Consider the following 21,856-nt stretch of genomic DNA (forward strand, 5'->3'; position numbering starts at 1 on the left):
TTAAGGAAATACTGTCTCAGTGAGAGCATTCAGGGTAGTGTGGTTTCTAATCTGGAGAACTAAGCCTCTACAGAGCTGACTTCACGTCCTGTCTTTGCTAACTACATGACCAAAGGGAAGGTTCTCACCCTCTCAGGACTCCTAAAACATCTTTGAGTCTATCGTATATAGACAATGGCCAACCTGTAGCTGAGATGAGACTTTTTATACCATAATTTCTCTCTACACCAGTGAAAGGGTTTGTTTTTTCCTGAGAAAATTTATATCTTTAGCTTGGTTTCATGACTGCATCCAAGTTTAATATGAGAATTATTAGGAATATCTAAAAACAAGCTATCCCCCAACCATGAAGCCTGAGAAACTTGGCAGATTTTTTAGTATTGTTCTCCCTGGACAAGACATGAGCAATCACCATTGTCTGACTCAGAACAGTCCTTTAAATCACAGCCATCAAATCAGGTTTATGGCCCTGTTTCCTTGTTTTACTTGCTCTAGTCCCAAACAGTGTGGGAACCATGTGTTAATTCACTAAGGGAGAAATTTGGCTTTTAAATTATTATTACATGTTGGCCTTTAAATCCCCAAATTGACAGATTTAATATCTTCCCTCTGAAAGACAGGAAATTACCAGATCACATTCTTCCTTTAAATGCTCATCCTAAACTCAGTATTGTCAAACAGAGGCTCTCTATTCAGTCATTCTAGCACAGTGAAGTTCCGTAGGGACTGCCATGAAGCAGGGGGATCTTTTCTTTTCTTTCTTTCTTTCTTTCTTTCTTTCTTTCTTTCTTTCTTTCTTTCTTTCTTTCTTTCTTTCTTTCTTTCTTTCTTTCTCTTTCTTTCTTTCTTTCTTTCTCTTTCTTTTTCTTTCTTTCTCTCTTTCTTCCTTTCTCTTTTTTCTCTCTCTTTCTTTCCTTCCTTCCTTCATGTCTTCCTTCCTGCCTGCCTTCCTTCCTTTCTTCTTCCCTTTCTTCTTTCCTTCTTTCTTTCCTTTTGTATTTCCAGTACTCAGCTCATAATAAGTACTTATTAAATGCCTGTGGATAACTTGATTGGTACTAACATTACTAGCAAGTAGAGTCACTGAATATTTGTTTCCTTCTCAATTAATAGCTACCATTTCTATAAAGCTTAGAATGCAAAGCACTGTACAACTATGATCTCATTTTATACTCATTACAGTCCTGAGAGGTAGATGCTATTTTTATCTACATTTTAAAGTTGAAAAAACTGAAGCAGAATGAGGTTAAATGACTTTTCCAGAGTCACAAAACTGGTTAGTGTCTGAGGCTGACTTTGAATTTAGATTGTGTTGACATGAATCCAGTACTCTGAAAAAAATAGGAGAGCGGGTTGGTCTTAATAGTTGTGCTGTCTTATAGGACTATTATGTAGCTTAAAGGAAACTAGAAGGTTTCATAAAGGCAAATGAATATTAACATAGTAGCTGTATTGAAAAAAGTCATAGTAGAAAATTGTTGGATTCTGAAATGGAAGAGTATAGTCATATTGTAAGACTTTCTATACCACTTTTATTTGGGAAAAAATTATGTCTTACATAAATTTGCCAAAGTTTGTCCCCATCTCAGACTTTTTTAGTAATTTAGTCATCCATTTTTGTTGAAATTCAGTCAAGTTAAGCAATTAAATTATTTTGAATATTATAACTATCCAAATTAACTCTAAAGAGCATATGAAGAAGAATGCTATCCACTTCCAGAAAAAGAACTGATAAATGGGAGTTTACAAGAAGAATTTTGCATGTTTGCTTTCTAATGGTAGCCAGCTATATATGGGAGTAGGGGGAGAGGAAGAAAAAAGAAATTTATAGAATTTCATTATATGTTTAAAAAGAATAGTAAGTTGTGCATAGTAGATTTGCAATCATTTTTTCATTGTACTATGTTATGGAAATGCTTGTTTTATTCTATACATTAAAAATCATCTCCATGCTTTTCATTATTATAAATATACATAAATTCAACATAAAATATTGGAAATATACATAAATTTAATATTAAAAAGTCAGTGGTTGGCATAAATACATTTTTTTTATTTAGGTGATTGTTCTCTCTTTAAAAAAATAATTTATTATGAACATAGCCTTAAATAATAATTAAATGAATTGGTTGATATAAGCAATCAATTTAAGCATACAGGGGTCCTCAAACTACGGCCCTGCGGGCCAGATGCGGCAGCTGAGGACGTTTAAACCCCTCACCCAGGGCTATGAAGTTTCTTTATTTAAAGGCCCACAAAACGAAGTTTTTGCTTTTACTATAGTGCGGCCCTCCAACAGTCTGAGGGACAGTGAACTGGCCTCCTATTTAAAAAGTTTGAGGACCCTTGCATCAAAAGACATAATTTCCACATTCAGATATCTCAGACAATATTCTAACCAGTCCATGCTTATAGGCTTTTCAAGTGTATTAACAAAATAGTTTGTCTTTTATTTCACTTACAATTTGAGAACTATAAAATTAAATTGTATTAAATGGTAGTCTATCGATCTTCAGATTTCTCTATTATCAGTTTCATTTTTCATTTGAGTCAGAAGAGTCAGGAAGGAAGGAAGGAACTTCCTCTACTTTAGAATGAATTACTTGAACCTGTCTTCAGTTCAAGTCAGCCAGGAAAACTGATGATGAGAACCGGGCAATCACAGGAGTCATGACCCCAATCTTTTCTCATGGCACCACCTCAACATTAATTTTTTATTCTAGTAGAAACTATAAAAACGTTGCCTTTAAAAGCAATTCATACTTTAGTGGAAAATGAGTAAATTATTTTCAGAGAAAATATCTTTTTCTTGTGTTAGTCTGCAGCAATAATAGTTATTTGGGTTGGTACACTAATAACATCAAGACAATTAGGTAGGTGGCACAGTGGATAGGGCATCTGATCTGGAATCCAGAAGGCATGAGTTCAAAGTCAGCCTCAAACACTTATTAATTGTATGGTCCCTGAGCAAGTTTGATGCACTTTCTTTCTTCACCTGAATAATGAGCTGGAGAAAGCAATGATAAAGCACTGCACTATTTCTGCTAAGAAAATCCCAGATATAGTTACAAAGACTTAAGACATTCGGAAAAACAACTGAATAACTTCTAATACCTCATTATGTAAAGGGAATGAACAACTCATAGTGGGCTGGGTTGAGGTTTTCCCTTCCAGTTAGAAACTGCATATCTTGCTATTTAATTTGATTCATAAGATCCAAAAATCAGAATCACTTAAAGTCTACAAAAAATTAAGGAAGTACCTAATAGCATCAGGCACTTCCCTGAGGACAAGAAATACAAAAACAAAACTATAGTAGTGCCCTTCAACTGTCCTCTAGTCTAATCCCTTTATTTGATAGATGAGGAAGCTACTTTTTACTTTTGATACCAATGATGTATACCAAAAAAAAAAAAAAAACACACACACACAAACACACACACACACACACACACACACATATATGTATGGCATAATGGAAATACACTATATTTAGTATTGGAAAATCTAGGCTCAAATCCTGACTGTGAAGTGATCCTTGTGTGATCTTAGACTTGGTTTTCTATTACAAAAGGAGGAACTTGAACTTGAAGACCTTGAGATCACTTCTACCACTAAATCTATGATCCTACGAATTTCAAGAGCATTTCAGAAAATGTGTTTCCAAATATAAAGATATATGCTATGGCTGGTAGCCCAAGGTAGCTCAAGTTGACTGAGCAGATTCAGAATTAGAATAATTCAAAATACACTGATTTATTCTACTGTTATTTATACTAGTCTGGATTACTGCCCTGTGTATTTTGTTGTTGTTGTTGTTGTTACCCCAGAGATCATCACTAGTTCCCTCCATGCATGTAGAACATTAAGTATTTCAATAGCCTGTATGGCTTTTTCTTGGATGGGGTTATAGGAAACATGGTATTTTCTTGCTTTCTTTTAACATGTGAAGTTATTTGACCCCAGGCCAGGTGATTACAGCCAGCATTGCTGACATCATTGCCAATTACTCCTTCAAAGATATTCTAAGAAAATTAACTCGAGAAAGACAAACTGACGTCGCTCCAGCATCCTATGATGACAGCTACCTTGGTAAGATTGATGGACTCTGGAGGTATTTACAATTGCTCTTGGCTAGAGATGCAAGTCTCATCAACGACTGATGTAAAATACTTTGACTTTGTGGCCATGTCATAGAGAGGCTGTCTTGTTTTCCTATTGGATATATTGACTTGCCTTTTCCAAAAGTATTGCTAAATCATTCGCTGCACTAGGTGACATGTACACATTCTGATAGAATGGAAAGTGATGAGCATGGCAAATGGAAAAGGTACTAAGAATTCCCGAGATTAAATCCCAGCTGTGATGCTTCCTACTAGTATGACTCTAACGAATTCCCTTAATCTCTATGAGGTTCAGTGTTTTTATGTATAAGATGAGAGGATTGTACTTAAGGACTTCTCAGATCCTTTTGTCATCATTAATTTCAAAGATTTGGCAATATTGAATGTATGTGATATCCCATTTTTCCTCTGTCTTTGTACATGTTCTCTCTCATGCCTAGAATGCCATCCCTGTTCACCTCTTAGAATTTCTGGTTTCCTTCAAGACTGATATTCCCTCTTTCCATTCATTGTTAGTGCTCTTCCCCATTGGTTCTATTTGAGATGTATAGATATAGATACAGATATAGGTATAGATATATAGCTATATAACAATAGATAGATAGATAGATTCCCCCATTCCCATAGAATGGCAATTCCTTCAGGGTGTAGACAGTTTAGTTTTTGAATTTATATTTCTGGTACTTAGCAGAGGGTTTAGCAAACATAAGTACTTAATAAATGATTGTTATACTGAATTGAATTCAATGAAGGACTATTGTCCAAGTATTCCTATACATGAGCCTGAATCAGAGTTCCGAAGATTCCTACGGCAACTTTTGAGAATCCTATCATTGGCTATGTGAGGTAATGTTGAGATCACTAAAAATGTGGCCAAACTTTTCACATGTGCACTGTTCTGTGATTGGGCAGGTAGATAGTACAGTGAGTGGTCAGGAAGACTCATCTTTTCCAGTTCAAATATGTCCTTGGATACTTACTAGCTATAGGAAGCTGAACAAATTGCTTAATCCTGTTTGCCTCAGTTTCTTTATATATAATATCAACTGGAGAAGGAAATGGCAAACCACTCTAGTATCTTTCTCCAAAAAACTTTGAATGAGATCTCTAATAGTCAGACATGACTGAAAAATGACTGAAACCTATTCAGTGAATGTGTTACTTATATTATTCCACATAAGAGTTGCTTTTTTGGTACATTTTTTTGTGACAGAAGACATAAAACAAAAATGACTGGTCTTAATGGTATGGTATGTGTTCCTCTTGAGAAATCAAGAACTCTGTGTTGTCAGCAGATGTATCACTGATTTAAAGACAAGAGAGAAAAAGTCACTTTTAAATTAAGTAGGAAATGAGCCCTTGTTGATTCCTGAAATGTAGAAAAAATCTAAGCATCTATGTTAGGTGTCTCAAAAAGAGTAGTTGCTAACACCTAGATATTAACAATCATGATGCACTATATTAAAAATAATAACTGCTACCAGTCCTGATTTCAGGTTGAATTGTGAAGCATCTCTGCTTTTAGCAGCTTGGACCTTAGGAGATGTGATGTTTCTGTGTTCTTAATAATGATCAGTAGCTCATCTTTATAGCTCTTTATAGAAGGAACACATGTAAGTTAAATATTGCTTTTCTTTTTCCAATTTCAAACTTCCTCTTTTATGAAGTTTATAGAGTTCTTTGAAAAGAGGAGGAGCCTAGAAGTGCTTAAATCTGCATACTTCTCTTTAAATAGTTGGTCTTCTCCACAGAGACTTGTTTATTCATTCATTTTGTATTTGTTTCTTTTATTTACAGGATATTCAGTTGCTGCTGGGGAATTTACTGGAGATTCTCAGCAAGGTAGGAAATTATGTATTGATTGCTATAAGGATAAGAGAGAACTTTCTTCCCCACAATAATAACACAAAGAAGTGTTAGTTTCATCATTCCTGTTTTACAAATAAATGAGGCCCAAGATAGAAGAGACCTTGGAGGTCATTTAGTCCAATCTCTTAATTTTACATATAAGAAAACTGAGAGGAAAAGTGCTGAAAGTTCCTCAGGTTTAGTTCACAAAGTGGTAAATGCTAAAGTTTAGAGTTAAATTCAGATCTCCTGACCCCAAGAGCAAAACTCTTTCCCCTATACTGATGAAAGAACTGGGAGGTAAGGTAATATTTCTTAGTTCTGGATAGAGAATTTACCAAATAGTTAATGACTTGGATCACATGATTCATTTAGTAACAGATTTAGGATGAGAGACCAAGAGTTCTCCATCTAGTCAAGGTCACTGATATTTATATCACTGATGGGTGGTAACTGCTGTTCATCTACCTGTTCTAATTCATATTCTTCCAAGAATAAAATTTAGAATATGTTAAATAGAGTCACATGGAGGAAGGCAGATAGTCCTCTTATCAGTCTATGTTGATAGTGCATGTAATGCAGAAACACAAAAAGCAAACTACAATTAGCTAGACTTTCTCTGGGGGAAATTGTTTATTTTTCTTAAAAATATCCACTTAATTCAAACTAGTTCTTATATCAGATTTTTGGTAGCTTATTTTGTGATTCAGGAGAGATGAAACTGGTAATGGGGAGATTGTGAAGAGAACCAAAGATCTAGTATTATGGCAGGGGTGAGAGGGGGAATCTCAGTCCTATATTCACTCAGGAATTTTGCAAAGGAAACCATAAAAAGTGCCAAACAATGTGTGAGCAAAACAGTTTTAGGATGTTGGTTTCAGCACTTGTAGGAAAGAAATCAAGAACAGCCTTGTTTTTGGGCTGTTGTTCAATTCTGACCCAGGAGAAGGCATTGATGATCCCCATTCATAGACCTTAGAGGAAGGGATTTAGAAAGAAAAACTACTTTTCAATATTACAAATGCTGTTAAAATGAAGACCATTCAGACAACAGATCCAAGGTTTAGTGATTTCCAGAAACTTTGGTAAGCTGCCTTTGAAATTCCAGTATCTGACAACATCCTCAGCAGTTCAAAAGAAAATATAAACCTTCCAGGCAGACCGAGGCTCAAGAGGCCACCCGCCTTCAGTATTTACTCAATGAGACTGTCCCAAAAGGGAGTGAGGAGAGAAGCCTGTCAAACAGAATGAGTAATTCCACATCCTCTAGGAATCCAGTCAGATGCATCGAAGCCAAGCTAAAGAAAATAATTTGGTCCCTGTGGACCCACTCTCCTTTCCCCGAAGCCAGACCCTGTCACTCTCTGAGCAGTGAGTGACATTTGAGTGAAGGTTTCAGTGAATCACTGGACCAAAAGCAGGATTCGTGACCCAAGATCAAAACTCTTTCCCCTATGCTGATGAAAGGCTTGGGAAGTAAGGGCATCTTCTTAGGTTCTGAATAGATGATACAATGGGTAGAATGTCCAGCCTGGAGTCAGGAAAACTCATCTTCTGGAGTTCAAATCTAGCATCAGACACTTCACTAGCTGTGTGATCCTAGTCAAGTCACTTAATCCTGTTTGCCTCAGTTTCCTCATCTGTACAATGAGCTGGAGAAGAAAATAGTAAACTTCTCCAGTATCTTTACCCAAAAAAAAGCACAAAAGGGGGTCATAAAGAGCTAAACATGACTGAAAAAATAACTCAAAAGTAACTTGGACAAAATGGGTGCCTTTCAAATAAGAGTGCTCCCCATTAGCCATCAGTGTTACAGCTCACAGGAGTTAAGCTTCCAGCAATTAAAACTGTCCAAGTTGATGTTCAAGTTCTCTCTAATACAAAAACAAAAGCAAAATAAAATTAGGGGATTTTTAAAAATAATAGCTTTTTTATTTTCAAAATATATGCAGATATTTTCATCATTCACCCTTACAAAATCTTGTTTTCTAAATTTTTCTCCCTCCTTTCTCCCCACCTTTCTCCTAGACAGTAAGTAATCCAATATATGTTAAATATGTACCGTCCTTCTATACATATTTCCACATTTATCATGCTGCACAAGAAAATTCAGATCAAAAAAAGAAAAATGAAAAAAAAATATAATGCAAGCAAACAATAACAAAAAGAGTGAAAATGCTATGTTGTGATCCACATTCAGCCCCCAAAGCCCCCTTTCTGGTTGCAGTTGGATCTCTCCATCACAAGTCTATTGGAATTGGCCTGAATCACCTCATTGTTGATCATCGATCATTAGATTTAATCATCACATAACCTTGTTGTTGCTGTGTCTAATGATCTCCTGGTTCTGCTTATTTCACTCAACATCAGTTCATCTAAGTCTCTCCAGGAATCTCTGAAATCATCCTGCTGACTGTTTTTTATAGAACAATAATATTCCATAACATTCATATACTATGACTTATTCAGCCATTCTCCAGCTGATGGGCAACCACTCAGTTTCCAGTTTCTGGCTACTACAAAAAGGGCTGCTACAAACATTTTTGCACATGTGGGTCCTTTCCCCTTTTTTATTATCCTTTGGGACATAGACTCAGTGGAGACACTGCTAAGCAAAGGGTATGCACAGTTTGATAACCTTTTGGGCATAGTTCCAAATTCTTCTCCTGAATGGTTGAATCAGTTTACAACTCCACCAATAATGTATTAGTGTCAAATTAGGGGATTTTAAATAGAGTTCTAGCTCTGCTACTTGTTAGCTGTGTGATCTTAAGCAGATGGCTTTTTGTTCTGGGCCTCAGTTTCCTTACCTGTAAAATAGGAATTGGCCTAAATAAATACAACATTCTGAGTTGGAACCCGGCCCTGGCCAGGAATTCCTTCTACAATCCCTCCCACCAAATGTTCCTCCAGCTTCTCCTTCAAGACTTCCAGTGAAGAATAGCACCTCTCCTCTGGAGGCAGTCCATTCCACTATGGAGCAGTGATAATTGTAGGGAAGTTTCACTTTACATCAAAACATAATCTGCGTTTCTATAGCTTCTACCTGTGTGGAGCCAAGAAGGACCATCTCTTTCCTCTTTCATGATTCTTCAGATCACTAGACTTTAAGGTTCTGTCCAGCTCTATGTTTTCTCAGATTCTGGAGGTTTAGAAAACCTGTTGTAAGTAACTTTAATAACAACTTTTGACTTAAACTCATGAGAGCTAGCATTCTGTAGTGAAAACAATGCTACATTTGGAATCAGAAGACCTGGGTTGAGCCCCACCTCTTCTTCTTAACACCTAAGTAATCTTGAACAAGTGACCTCTTTGATGGGGTTCAATTTCCTACTCTCTAAAATGAGGGAGCTGAAGTAAATCAAAGCATCCTAAACTGTAGGACATATAGAGTTGTGCAACTGAATGTGGGAGTTGCAAAATTGTGATTTATTATCATTCACTATTTGATATATATATGTATAAATAATATCTATATACCTGAGAATCACATAAAAATTTCTCTGGCAAAATGGTTTTTAAAAGTCCTAGACAGCTTCTAAATCTCAAGAGCTATCTTTTTTGTTTCATGATATAATTTTTTAGCAAAGAAATTGGATTAAGTACCTCGTCCAGGGTCACACAGCTAGTAAGTGTTCAGTCATTAAAGTCAAATCTGAACTCAGGTCCTCCTGATTCCCAGGCTGGTGCTGTATCCACTGCATCATCTAGTTGTCCTGTGTTGTAAAATTAAACTCTTTCAAAAGGGATGTGTATTTGTGTGTTCATTCATGAGTTTCTGTAGGGTAAGAGAGTGTAAATATTATATATCTAGAATTCCTTTATAAACTCTTGCCTGTTTGAAAGCAGTATGGGATAATGGATAATGAGTTGACCTCAAAACCAATAGGAATAGATTCAAGTACTATCATTGACTTTATGATCCTGGGCAAGCCATCTAATTTCAGAGCCTTAAGTAACTCTTTAAGACTATCAATTGCAGAGAAAGTGTTGACTTACAGCACTAGAGATTCTTCACTTGGGGGTTTCTTATACAAATGGCATCGCCAGTCTCCTCCCTTTCATTATATGGTAGATCTCTTCCTGATTTCTCCCAGCTTTCTAACACTTCCTTGTGATTCTGCAGGTGCCAGGTAAATTTAATTCCACCTCATCAAATAATCAAGACCGTAGGCAAGTGTGGCCAAAGTAGACAACTCACCTATCAATGCTTCCACCTGGCTTAATTTTCCTGAAAGCTCTTTCTCTTCACTCCCCTCTCCCCACCAAGTAGATGGATTTACTACTGAAAATTCCAACAGCTACCCCAAAATGGATGACTTTGTTCCTAATTTTAATTCTCCTAGTCCAAACTGTCAAGATAAATTTCATAAGGCCCAATTTTTTCTATATAATGTTAAGGTTACAATTTTGATTTGAGACGGGCAGGTAGGCAAAGAAGCAATGGAAAGGCTGCTGTTCTTAGACGTAAACTTAAGAGCACCAGCCCTGAAGTCAGGAGGACCTGAGTTCAATTCTGGCTTCAGACACTTAATATTTCCTACCTGTGTGACCCTGGGTAAGTCACTTAACCCCAATTGCCTCAGCAAAAAGCAAAAAAAAAAAAAAAAAAAGTAAGTTTTTGAATGAAAAGAAGACCCTTACCTACATGTCAAACAAATTAACTTTGTTAATGCCATGCTGTTATTATATTTATTCCCTAATTTCAGTTTTAATACTGCTATCGTTATGTGTTGCACCATGGTTGCCCCAAAAGGTATGGCAGCCAGTTCTAAGGGAAAATGTTTTTTAAATAGGAGTCCTCCAGCCTGCACCTGAATCTTATAAATTGTGATCTCTGTGGTAGGAGGCCAAAGTCACCCATTCTTTCACATTTGTCCAAGTAGCCTTCAGTCACTGGGAGTTAAGGACATCAACCCCTCAAGTGGTTAATGAGAAAGCCAAAGTTCCTTTGAAGTAGAGAAGAAGAGTTATCCTTTCTTTTCTAGAGCTCATGCAGAGAGAGCAATAGAAACCGATCTGGGGTTCAAAAGAGATAGCCCAAAGAATATACCTAAAGCATCTGGTCAGAAAGGCATTTATTTAGAGACTCATACCTCTGAAAACACTCCCAAGGAAAGGGCCCTAAATAGAGGAGAAAGCAGACTTTTTATACTCTTAAGAAAAACAAATAGGTTATTTTGAAAGCTGCCTTTCACTATCTGGGAAGTAGCATAAAACTGCTCGTTCCACTTTAAAGTTAGTCTTGTAAAGTTGGACAAAGCAGCTTATTTCTCCCGTCTGGGACAACACATCTTTCCGTATTTAGCCTTTCAGAGCATACTGGGATGGGGGTAAAGAAGTCAGAGAGATTTGATTGATCTATACTGCTATGGCACCTAATTCTAATCTCCTTTGAGAGGGAGTATTTAGGAGCTCTCATTTTGTTTGTACACTGGGGCAGCAGACTGTGACCATAACACTTCTACTTTTTGCCAACTTGAAAGAAACATAAAAGAGACAAGGGTTAAGGTATAAAAGCATGACATAAACCAGGTTTCAGGTTAGAGTGCAAGGTGATGTAACACAAACTCTGCCTTGACTGTCACATACCTGGTAACATGAATAAACACGTCCACTTTCTAATCACCATTTTTCCTTTCAGAAATCCTGGCTGGTGTTCCACGGGGTGCACAGAATTTTGGATATGTAAGTATCATGACTACGCCTCTCAATTCATCAAGGAGATACCTTTAACTATCTGCCTCATTCTCTATCTCCATCTCTATCTCTATCGCTCTGTGTTTAGATACCCCCATATACACACATATTATGCCATGTATTATATAATATCTACATGTACATAGATTCATATATGTATATATACACACATATACTCACATATATCTACATATATATGTATAAAATCTTTTTTCAGTCTGAATTTATGATTGCCTCTTCTCATGAAGAAATTTCCTCTACCAGTATAAATGAATGAAAATGATAACCACAATATTACTTTGAGGTTTGCAAAAGGCTATATATATATATATACATATATATATATGTATATATATATATATATATATACACATACACACACACATATACACACATACATAACTCACCTAATCCTTACAACTACTCTGGAAAGTAGATACTGTTATTATCTTCTTTTTATGGATGTAGTATATGAAGAAAACAGGTTAAATGATTTACACAGGGTCACACAGTAACAAGTATCTGAGGTTGTATTTGAACTCAGATCATCCTGGTCCCATGTCCAGTGCTCTATCCAATGGGCCACTTGACTACTTAGGGCAGGGATCATTTCTAATTTTCACTTTACCTTTTTCATGTTACCCAGTATAGGGCTGAACTATTGGATAACTGATATTAGATATTGGGTGACTGATTGCATAAATTATCAGATAACTGAAGAAGGAATTAGAAATCAGAGGAATTGGGTTCCTTCGATCCAAATCCATTAGTGATACCAAGACAAAAATTAATTACATTCTTGCCCTTTCCTTTTAAGAACTTTGCATCCACCAGAAGGTAGTACAAACAAATTTGAGGAAGGGGAGGACTCCCTTTTTCTCCAATGCAAGGAAGTGGGCAAAAATTGTTTGGAAAGAATCCTCCAGTTGATATTGAAAAGTCTTCATTGACTTCTAGAATTTAGGGTCTTTGTACCATTTAAACCCTTAGTTCATGTCACCACAGCACATGTAGAAATGAGGGAATGGTAGAAGAAAGAAATAACCTTGAAAGTTAACTATTGTCCTTTTGCTTCTCAGTAATGTAGCATCTAATTTCTATGATTTTAGGTTTCAATTATTAATTCAACGGATATGACCTTTATTCAGAATTTCACTGGTGAACAGGTAATTTCCTTTTTCAACATTTTAATGTTTATTGTGTATTGACAACATAACCTTATGTTATCGATACACAATTTATGTTGATTCACAATGTTATGTTGTTGATACACAATTTGATCCTATTTTTCAACTATTTTCAATACTAATTTTCAAAATAGGATCAACTATTTGATCCTATTTTTCAATGGGAGAAAAAAACCAATATACTAAATAAGGGTTAGCACCAAAAATCTCTCTGAGTTTCATAGTTTTCTCTATTTTAAGTTTATCATTTAGTAGTAATAATAGTCTACAAAAATAATTATGCCTTGGTTATCCCTCTAATAAAACTGATCTAAAGGCCCAAAATCCAAAATCATGACTAGACCAAAAATATTTTCTTTCTGGCTTTGAAATTCTTTTTTTTTACATAGCATTTGAAGACAGATGCATTTGATGTCAATTCTCCTTTGTTCTCCATTACATGCTAAATATTGACCACTTGACCTTTAACACAAGGGTCAGCAGTCCAAATTGAATTTCCTGATTGTTGTCTTTCCCTCCCTCATCTCTTCTCTCAGTTAAAAGAGAGAACTAAGTATTTTTGTTAGAAATGGCCCTTGTCATGTTACAGGCCATATCAAAAAGTAAGGACAAATCAAGGCAGACTAGTGATGATAAATAATTTAATAAAATAAAAAGGTGATAAAAGGAAATAATTTTTCAAAAACATGATTTTTATGGTTAACTTGCATTGGAGATGTATTTTTGTTGCAATAAGAGGTGATTATATAAAAATAGTTCAGGGATTCAAAATATGTAATAGCTTCGGATTTTCATTTGCAGATGGCATCTTATTTTGGATATGCTATTTCAGTATCAGATGTCAACAATGACGGGTAAGTGACTACATGCATTTTTCTGTCCTAATTTAGAATACTTATGTAAAAATTTCAGTTTTCCATGTATAATTTACTTATAACTCTACAAGAAGAGAGAGTCTACTTTCATAACTTCACAGAATTTGATCTGGAAGTGAGTCAAAAACAGTTGGTTAACAAAAGTTAAGAAGAATTGACAACGAGAATTTATTAAATGCCCATTATGTTCCAGGTATTATGCTAAGCATTAGAATTAATATTTAAAGATTGTTTTCCCCAAGTTTCCTATTTTACAGATGTAATAATCATAGACAGGACAAGCATTCGTCAAATTGGCCTTAGCCTCAGGAACCAACAGCCAAAGGGACATATTGCCTACTTGGTAGCTACCATCTGCAGATCTTACCTCATGGTCCTTTGCCAACTGTACCATGACTCAATTGCAACTTTCCAGGGACCTATCCCTGAGGTGCTACTTACTTTCTCCCTGAGTTTCCAGAATAGTGAAGATCAAACAGACCATCTCAATATAACTGTAGGTATTATTAGAGTATCCTCATCCTTGTTAACTCATTTTCTTCCTATTCAATGGTTTTTGTTCCAGATGAAGAAAAAAAACATATTCTGTCTCTGGATGCCCTTAAAATTTAGGGATATGAAATGACTTCCTTAAGGTTTTACAGTTTATAAAGTAAGTCAGACTTTGAACATAGGCTATCTGCTGTCAAATCGACTGTTCTTTTTAGCCTACTTTAGGACAAGGTGATATACCTATTAAATAGAATTCCCTATGCTTTTTTTAATCCTTCACCCAGTTTCTAAACTGTCATTCCAAAGGATGTCTTTACTTTTATTTTTAGAAAAATGATTATTCTTTCATGAAACTATCCATCAAAATTCATCTCTTACATTGTTTTGAAGATCTTACTCATCTGACTCCCTCTCTAATAATTATTCCTCTTAACATGTCTAGATGTGTCCATCAACAATCCACGAATTAGTCAATTATGCTTCTAATGGTCTGCTAATTTGGTAATGGATGCTCTCTTGTTAGGGGTCAGTAGTTAAGCCAAATAATGTGAGCTTGGCAAAGAGCTAAATTGTGGTTTTGGTTTACTCTTTCCAAAGAGAGCAATTGATTTAAAAAAGGAAGAGAGCCAATAGGAAGAGTTAAATTAACAGGCCATTAGAAGGAACATTAACTGGGTCATCTTTGTATAGCTGGGATTGATTGTGTTTTATATGATTTTGTTTGTGTGATTCATGTGTCTTTATTTCCCATCAATGGTTCTTTATAGAATGTAGGGTTCTCCAGATCTCCTCCTGTATCTCCACAGATGCTCTTGCAGGGCTCTGCAGATAGTGAGAACTCATCCATGCTAATAATGTAATAATAGCAGTGGTGAGATATGAGTTTAAAGTAACTCTTGTTACTTGTAACTTTCCCAAAATCATACTTGATAGCTGGGGGACATAATCACTTAAACAGTCAAAGAACTGTCAAATGGGAGAGAAATAAGACTTGTCAATTATGTCAACAATAATTTAGTAAGTGCTTCGGGCACTAAACTTAGATAATCCAAGAAATGCAAAAGCAGTTCCTGCCCTCACTGTCTTTCAATCAGGTAGATTTAAAGATGCAGCCAATGGAGTCTCCTCCTGCCTGTGTGATAGGGAAATAAGCTAGTAAATATCTCTCACATGAAGACCACCATCTTAGGTGATTTGGGCATCTTCCAATTGGTCAAAGATATTGACTGGGAAGGAACCACAGCAGTCATCTGGTTTATTAATGTCAGACTCAAATAGAACTAAATCTACAAGCTGCAAATTGACTTATAAATTAACATTATTTGTTGTGTTGGGTTGGGTTATATTTGTATTTATTTTTTCAAACATTTCCCAATTACATCAATTTATAGTCTGTTTGCTCCAGAGGGCCCTTAGTTTGACACTTCTGATTCTGGTCCAACCCCTTCATCTTATTTATGAAAAAACTCTGTATCCAAGGATACACAGATAGTGTCTAAATTAGGATACAAACTCTAAAATCCAGCAATCTTCTCACAATACCAAGTTTCCTATGACTGGAGATAAGCCCAGGTGATTACATGCCAAGTATATTATTAAAGGGCTTTCTATTCAGGTATCAGATAGACTAGATGGTCTCTGGAGGTGCTTCCAACTTTGGGATTCTGAGAATCTGGAACTCCATATGGTCAGAAACCTAAATTATAAGATTTACCAAGTGATAATCATTCTAAAATTCACCATTTATATATTAATCTTTTTACACATAAGATTTACCAAGTGATAATCATTCTAAAATTCAATCATTTATATATTAATCTTTTTACACTGTGAGGATAAATTGACATATCTACTTACACTAAAAATTTGGGAAGAACACATTGGCTAAAGGATATGTTTCCCTGGTATGGAGTAGGTGGAACATCTGGAGAATAAATTAAAAGCAAAAAAGACATAATGTCCTAATTTCATTAATGAAAATACATTTGCACATTGGCCTACCATCCAACTAATGGTACGGCAACCAGCATCAGGATGCCTTCCCACTGGGGCTTGCACATAGCATTTTATAGGGCACAAATTGGCTCAATGTGTTCCTTTCTGTGGGTCAGACACTTTTTAAAATTCCTTTCAACTTTCTCCCTACTTCATAGTATACCCTGCAGGACAACAAATACATGGACTCATTCTAGTCTGTAGCAAAGTTTTGTGACACCATTTATTGTAGTTTTCAGTGTTTAAAAAAGAAGAAAAAACAACCTTGTTGATACCCTCCAACCAAAACAACATGGTTTAAGTAACTAATACCAGCCTTTCTCCAGTGATAATCAGGCCATTCTTTCTTGTCCATAAAAGACTGCTCCTCTGGCTCATCCAGTTAATACACAATTTCCTACAATGTGTTAGTTATTAGGCAGTTCATTCTGAATGCTTTCAAATCCTTAGGATAATGTCTCTGATAATTTAATAGTGTTCCTTTAAAGATACTCTGGAGAAAAGGATGGATATACTGATATTTTAAAATATTAAGGTGCCATGTAAATTCAGTATCAATATATATACAGTTAAGACGCTCTTTGGACATGGATCAAAATGGCTCACAAAGAAAATATTCAAATTCATCTCCAACCGAGATAGAAAACCACTGGTCTTATTTACACTAATTATGTGATCAGTCTCTATTATTTTAGATGTATGTTTGCCTTTACAATAGAATAGAAAAGGAAAACTGTGACTTTTTTCTGTATCCCAGTGTTTGAGTTTTAAAGTTGAATGTGAAGGCTGCCTGTTAACAACATAGGGACTGACCCAAAGCTGTCATGAATCTTCCTGGAAGAGTTCACAGTTGTTAAACATTTTCCTGAACATCTCTGCATTTAGGTGACAGTCACATGTTCCCCCATTATAAGTTGCTTCTACTTAATACTAGATCTATGTTCTAAGCAAAACTGTATGTGTGTGTGTGTGGTATGAGTACTTCTACCCACCAACACCCCCAACCCAATAAGAAAAATTTAGACTATATCTTAATTACAAATTCATCAGTGAAATTATAGACTTCATCTATAATTATATAAAAAAGAACTAATTGAAGAGAGAAAAATGTAATTAAGTTGGCAATTTGGCATCATGGGATAAAAATTCCTTGAGTGCAACATGTGAGTTCCAGTCAATTAGGTCCTCAAGAGCAAGAATTGTTCTGTTTTTTAAATTGTTATATTCCCAGAGCCCAAAAGGATCTTGTATATACATACATATGTGTGTATGTACACACATAGCAGTAAGTATTCCTTGAATTTAATTGACTTGGATTGGATGGAATCCAATCATTTTATCAACAAGTATTCATTAAGGGTCTGCAATGTTACAGGTACTGTTCTAGATATTGTAGATACAAAAATAAACCAAGAAAACTTATTTTGTCTTATTGAATTTATCTTAATTCTAAACAATCAAATAACTTTGTAAGTGTATTGTTAGCCTTAGCCTCTGTGGGCATCATAGAATGTCAATCTTGCACACAGGTAATTTTTTTAAAAGTAGCTTCTTAAAACTCTACTTAGGCTGCAAAAAGCCATCTTGTTTAGTATTTACCCATGATAAATGGATTGCAATGAGCACTGGGCTATCTGGAGTAGTTGACTAACTATAGTTAATTCTTATTTTATGGATAGTTAATGACCATCTTAAAAGAAAAGTGGTAATTACCAAAATCCAGCATAGCTTCATCAAAAAGAGATCATGCCAGGCTACTCTTGGTGGTTCTCTCCCTCCTCTTTTTAGCTATTAGGCTGTTAAATGAGATTACTGCTGTAAACAAAGTTTACTTCAATTTTACTAAAGCATTTGATAAAATTGTACATATTTTCCTTATAAGAAAATATGCAGAGAGATATGGTCTAAATTGCAATACATATAGGTGAATTCAAAATTATTGAATGGCTGAACCCCAATTAGTATTTATTAATGAATCAATGTTATTTTTGAAAGTGGTCTTCCATAGAATTTTTGCTAGCTCTGTCCTATAAGGGATTTTTATCAGTGTGCTTGTACATTGCAGACACTTGTAAGTGTTCCTTGAATTGCATTGAGTTGAGCTGGTCTGGATACATGCCAATCAATTTATCAACAAGTGTTTATTAAGAGCCTACTTTGTTAGGCTAATCTCTGGTTTAAAGTCGTAGATTGCATACTTATCAGATTTTCAGATGACACAAAGGTGAGGGAGATCATTCAAATTTTGAATGACTATATTAGTATCTATGAAGACCTTGACAGGCTAGAACATTGCGTCAGATTTAATTAGATGAAATTCAATAGAGATAAATATGAAATCCTACACGGGATCAAAAATGTTAATTTCACAGTTGATTCTAGAGGACTAATACAGGAGCAATAGGCTGATGAATTGAAAGCAAATTTAGGTCTGATGCAAGTGAAAAATTTGTGCATTTTTTCTCCTGAAGAATTACATTCAGTTTTATTGGGTGGGTGATTCTTGGTTGTAATCCTAGCTATTTTACCTTCTGGAATATTATATTCTAAGTCCCGTGCTCCTTTAATGTGGAAGTCACTAAATCTTATGTGATCCTGACTGTGGCTCTATGATGTTTGAATTGTTTCTTTGTGACTGCTTGGCAATATTTTCTCTTTGTCCTGGGAACTCTGGAATTTGGTTATAATATTCTTAGGGATTTTCATTTTGGGATCTCTTTTAGGGTTGTTAATAGATTCCCCTTTATATTTTACCCTTTGGTTCTAAAATATCAGGGCAGGTTTCCTTGATAATTTTCTAAAAAAAAAAACCATATCTAGTCTTTTCTTTGATCATGGCTTTCAGGAAACCCAATAATTCTTAAATTATTCTTCCTTATTCTATTTTCTAGATCCATTGTTTTTCCAATGTGATATTTTATATTTTCTTCTATTTTTTTCACTCTTTTGACATCCATAGATGTCTCATGGAATCATTAACTCCCATTTGCTCACTTCTAATTGTTAAGGAATTATTTTCTTCACTGAAGTCTTGTACCATTTTTTTTTTTGATTTGGCCAATTCTGCTTTTTTTAAAAAAAAAGATATTATTTTCTTCAGTATTTTTGTGCCTCTTTTACTTATTATTTTTCTCACAGTTTCTGGCATCACTCTTATTTCTCTTCCTATTTTCTCTCTACAACTCATATCTCTTTATTTAACACGTTCTAGAAATTCTTGCTGGCTTTTGGTCCAATTAGTATTTTTCTTTGTAGATGTTTTGGTAGCTGTTTTCACATTGTTTACTTCTGAGTTTAATGTTAATCTTCCCTGCCACTGTAGCTTTTTGTGGTATCTTTGCTGTATTTGTTTGCTTATGCTTACTTCTTGACTTTCAATTTTATGTAAAAGTTTGACTCTTTTCACTCTGGGATGAGAAAATTCTGTGCCAAATTTCATTCTTTTTCAGGCTATATGTTCAAAACTATCCTTCTTTGTAGATGTTTTGGTAGCTGTTTTCACAGCTTCTGAGTTTATTGTTAGTCTTCCCTGCCATAGTAGTAGCTTTTTGTAGTAGTCAAATTCTTTGATATATTTGTTTGCTTATGCCTACTTCTTGACTTTCAACTTTCTCTGCAAGTTTTTGGTGTTTCCAAGGCGGAAAAATTCTGAGAGATGTATAGTCCCTGGTTTCTTGCTTCTGAGTTCCCATCTTTACCCTGGTCCCCTGCAACTATAAGCCTCAGCACTTATCTTTGCTTTGAAACTGCAGGTCCCTTCCTCTCCTGTGACCAACCCCCAGCACTCCTCTCCACCCAGACCTACACATGGGCAATAAAGTTGCCAGTCAGCATCATCTTTATCCAGCAAAAGGTTCCCTCTAATCTCTTTCTCATCATTTGTCTAACTTCTTTACTGTCTCTTGGCTGAGTGCTCCTGAAGCTGCTGCTGCCACCACAGTTATCACCATGCTTCCACCCCAATGTCCCAAACTTTTCCTGTCAATCTCCTAAGTTTTCTTTGGCCAGAAAAAAAGTCTCACTTTGATCTTTGGTAGCTCTGTCACTCCAAAATTTGATTTGAGGAGTTATTTTTAAATTGTTTGGAGGAGATTGTTGAGTGGCTGTCCTTAATCTGCCATCTTGGCTCCATCTCCTGTTTTTAAGGGCAGGTTTCCATTCCATCCCTCTAGTCATCCCAAATAGTACTTCTAATAATAGCAACTAGCATTTATATAGAAGTTTAATGCTCTTTAAATATTTAAATCTTTGTACTTAATGTAGACCTCATCAAGTTACTCAAAATAAGATTCTAAGTATGAGATGGATGTTTCTTCTTAGTTACTTTTTAGTCACAAAGGTTGTGGGAAAGATTTTCATTCTAGATCACCAACCAAGAGATAGATAGGCAAATAATAGCATTGGACATGAAAATATTTAAATCTATTTTCCATATGACTATTGTGTATAACACCCTTATGCAGTTGCTTTGTACCTTGACACTTAGGAGAATCTTGTCCTCTAATGTTTTCCAAGGTCTTACTTTCCAAGAACTCAGACTGAGGAAGGAAAATTGGTTAGTCATATTGGGTCCTATAGTCTAATGAGTAAATTAAGGTATGTTTTCTCAGAACCCCCAATTCCCCTCCTCCACTTTCACATTAAACTGACTCAATTCATTCTCCTGATAGTCATTTGGGTGAATTCTAAACAATTTGGATTAAATTGTTTAGTTAATGTTGATTGTTGATTGATGAATGAACTTTCAAGGACTCCAGATATTTGGGAAACATAAACAGCTAGAGGAAGTTAACTTGAGAAGCTAGATGTATTCCCTAATAGAAGCCAGTCAACTCATCTGAAGTCATCAATGTTTGGTTACGAATCTTTGGACGAGTTTTTCAACAATAAAAGATCTTGGTGCTTTTCATCTGCCTGAAACAAACAAACCTGTGTCCAGAACTTCAATCCCACTGCCTCAGTGTGTTTGTACTGTATCAGGGTTTCACAAAATTACATTTTAACCCATTGACACCTCCCATCCTCCTGCTGTTTATGGTCTCCGCAGGACACAAAGGAGCTGAGTAGAAGCCCAGCAGGTGGCTAACTTGACCATTCTAGGGCCACTTTATTGGAAAGGAAGTAACATTGGATACTTGTGTTTATGCTGAGAACTCAGCATAAATAAATCTATTTGTTGACTTGCCCTGAGGATATCATCTGGGCTCAAGTTCTGGTAGCCCACTAGATTGAAATTATTATTTTTTAAAATAATAGCTATTTTTCTCAAATACTTGCAAAGATACTTATCAACATTCACCTTTGCAAACTCTTGTGTTCCAAATTTTTCTCCTTCCCTCCCTTTATTTCCCTAGACAGGAAGCAGTCTGACTAAACATATGCAATTCTTCTAAACGGTTTTCCATATTTGCCATTTAAACTTGAGGGTATGTTTAGATAGCAACATGACTTTGCCCATTAGCAAAAATAAAATAATTGATATGATTTCATAATAGCCTATATTTTTGGTGGTGCATTACTACTGAGTTAAAATAAAGCTCTATAGGTTATAATATAGTTGCAAAATATTTTTAGGAAAATGATGAATACAAATGATGTTTCTGACTTTTTTTTTTCTGAAGCAATTGTTGTTAAG

At 35.4% G+C, this 21,856-nt stretch overlaps 1 protein-coding gene across 1 annotated transcript in view; it reads left to right on the forward strand.

Moving 5' to 3' along the window:
- ITGA8 (integrin subunit alpha 8) overlaps positions 1 to 21,856 on the forward strand; it is a 202,965-nt gene that overhangs the window by 45,493 nt on the left and 135,616 nt on the right. The window contains exons 7-11 of the mRNA XM_031939925.1: positions 3,967 to 4,092; positions 5,922 to 5,966; positions 11,617 to 11,660; positions 12,782 to 12,838; positions 13,661 to 13,713. Coding sequence (XP_031795785.1) covers positions 3,967 to 4,092; positions 5,922 to 5,966; positions 11,617 to 11,660; positions 12,782 to 12,838; positions 13,661 to 13,713 — 325 coding nt within the window. The remainder of the gene's footprint in view (positions 1 to 3,966; positions 4,093 to 5,921; positions 5,967 to 11,616; positions 11,661 to 12,781; positions 12,839 to 13,660; positions 13,714 to 21,856) is intronic.

Source organism: Sarcophilus harrisii, chromosome 5 (assembly GCF_902635505.1).
Source record: "Sarcophilus harrisii chromosome 5, mSarHar1.11, whole genome shotgun sequence".
In the NCBI taxonomy this organism is placed as follows: domain Eukaryota; kingdom Metazoa; phylum Chordata; class Mammalia; order Dasyuromorphia; family Dasyuridae; genus Sarcophilus; species Sarcophilus harrisii.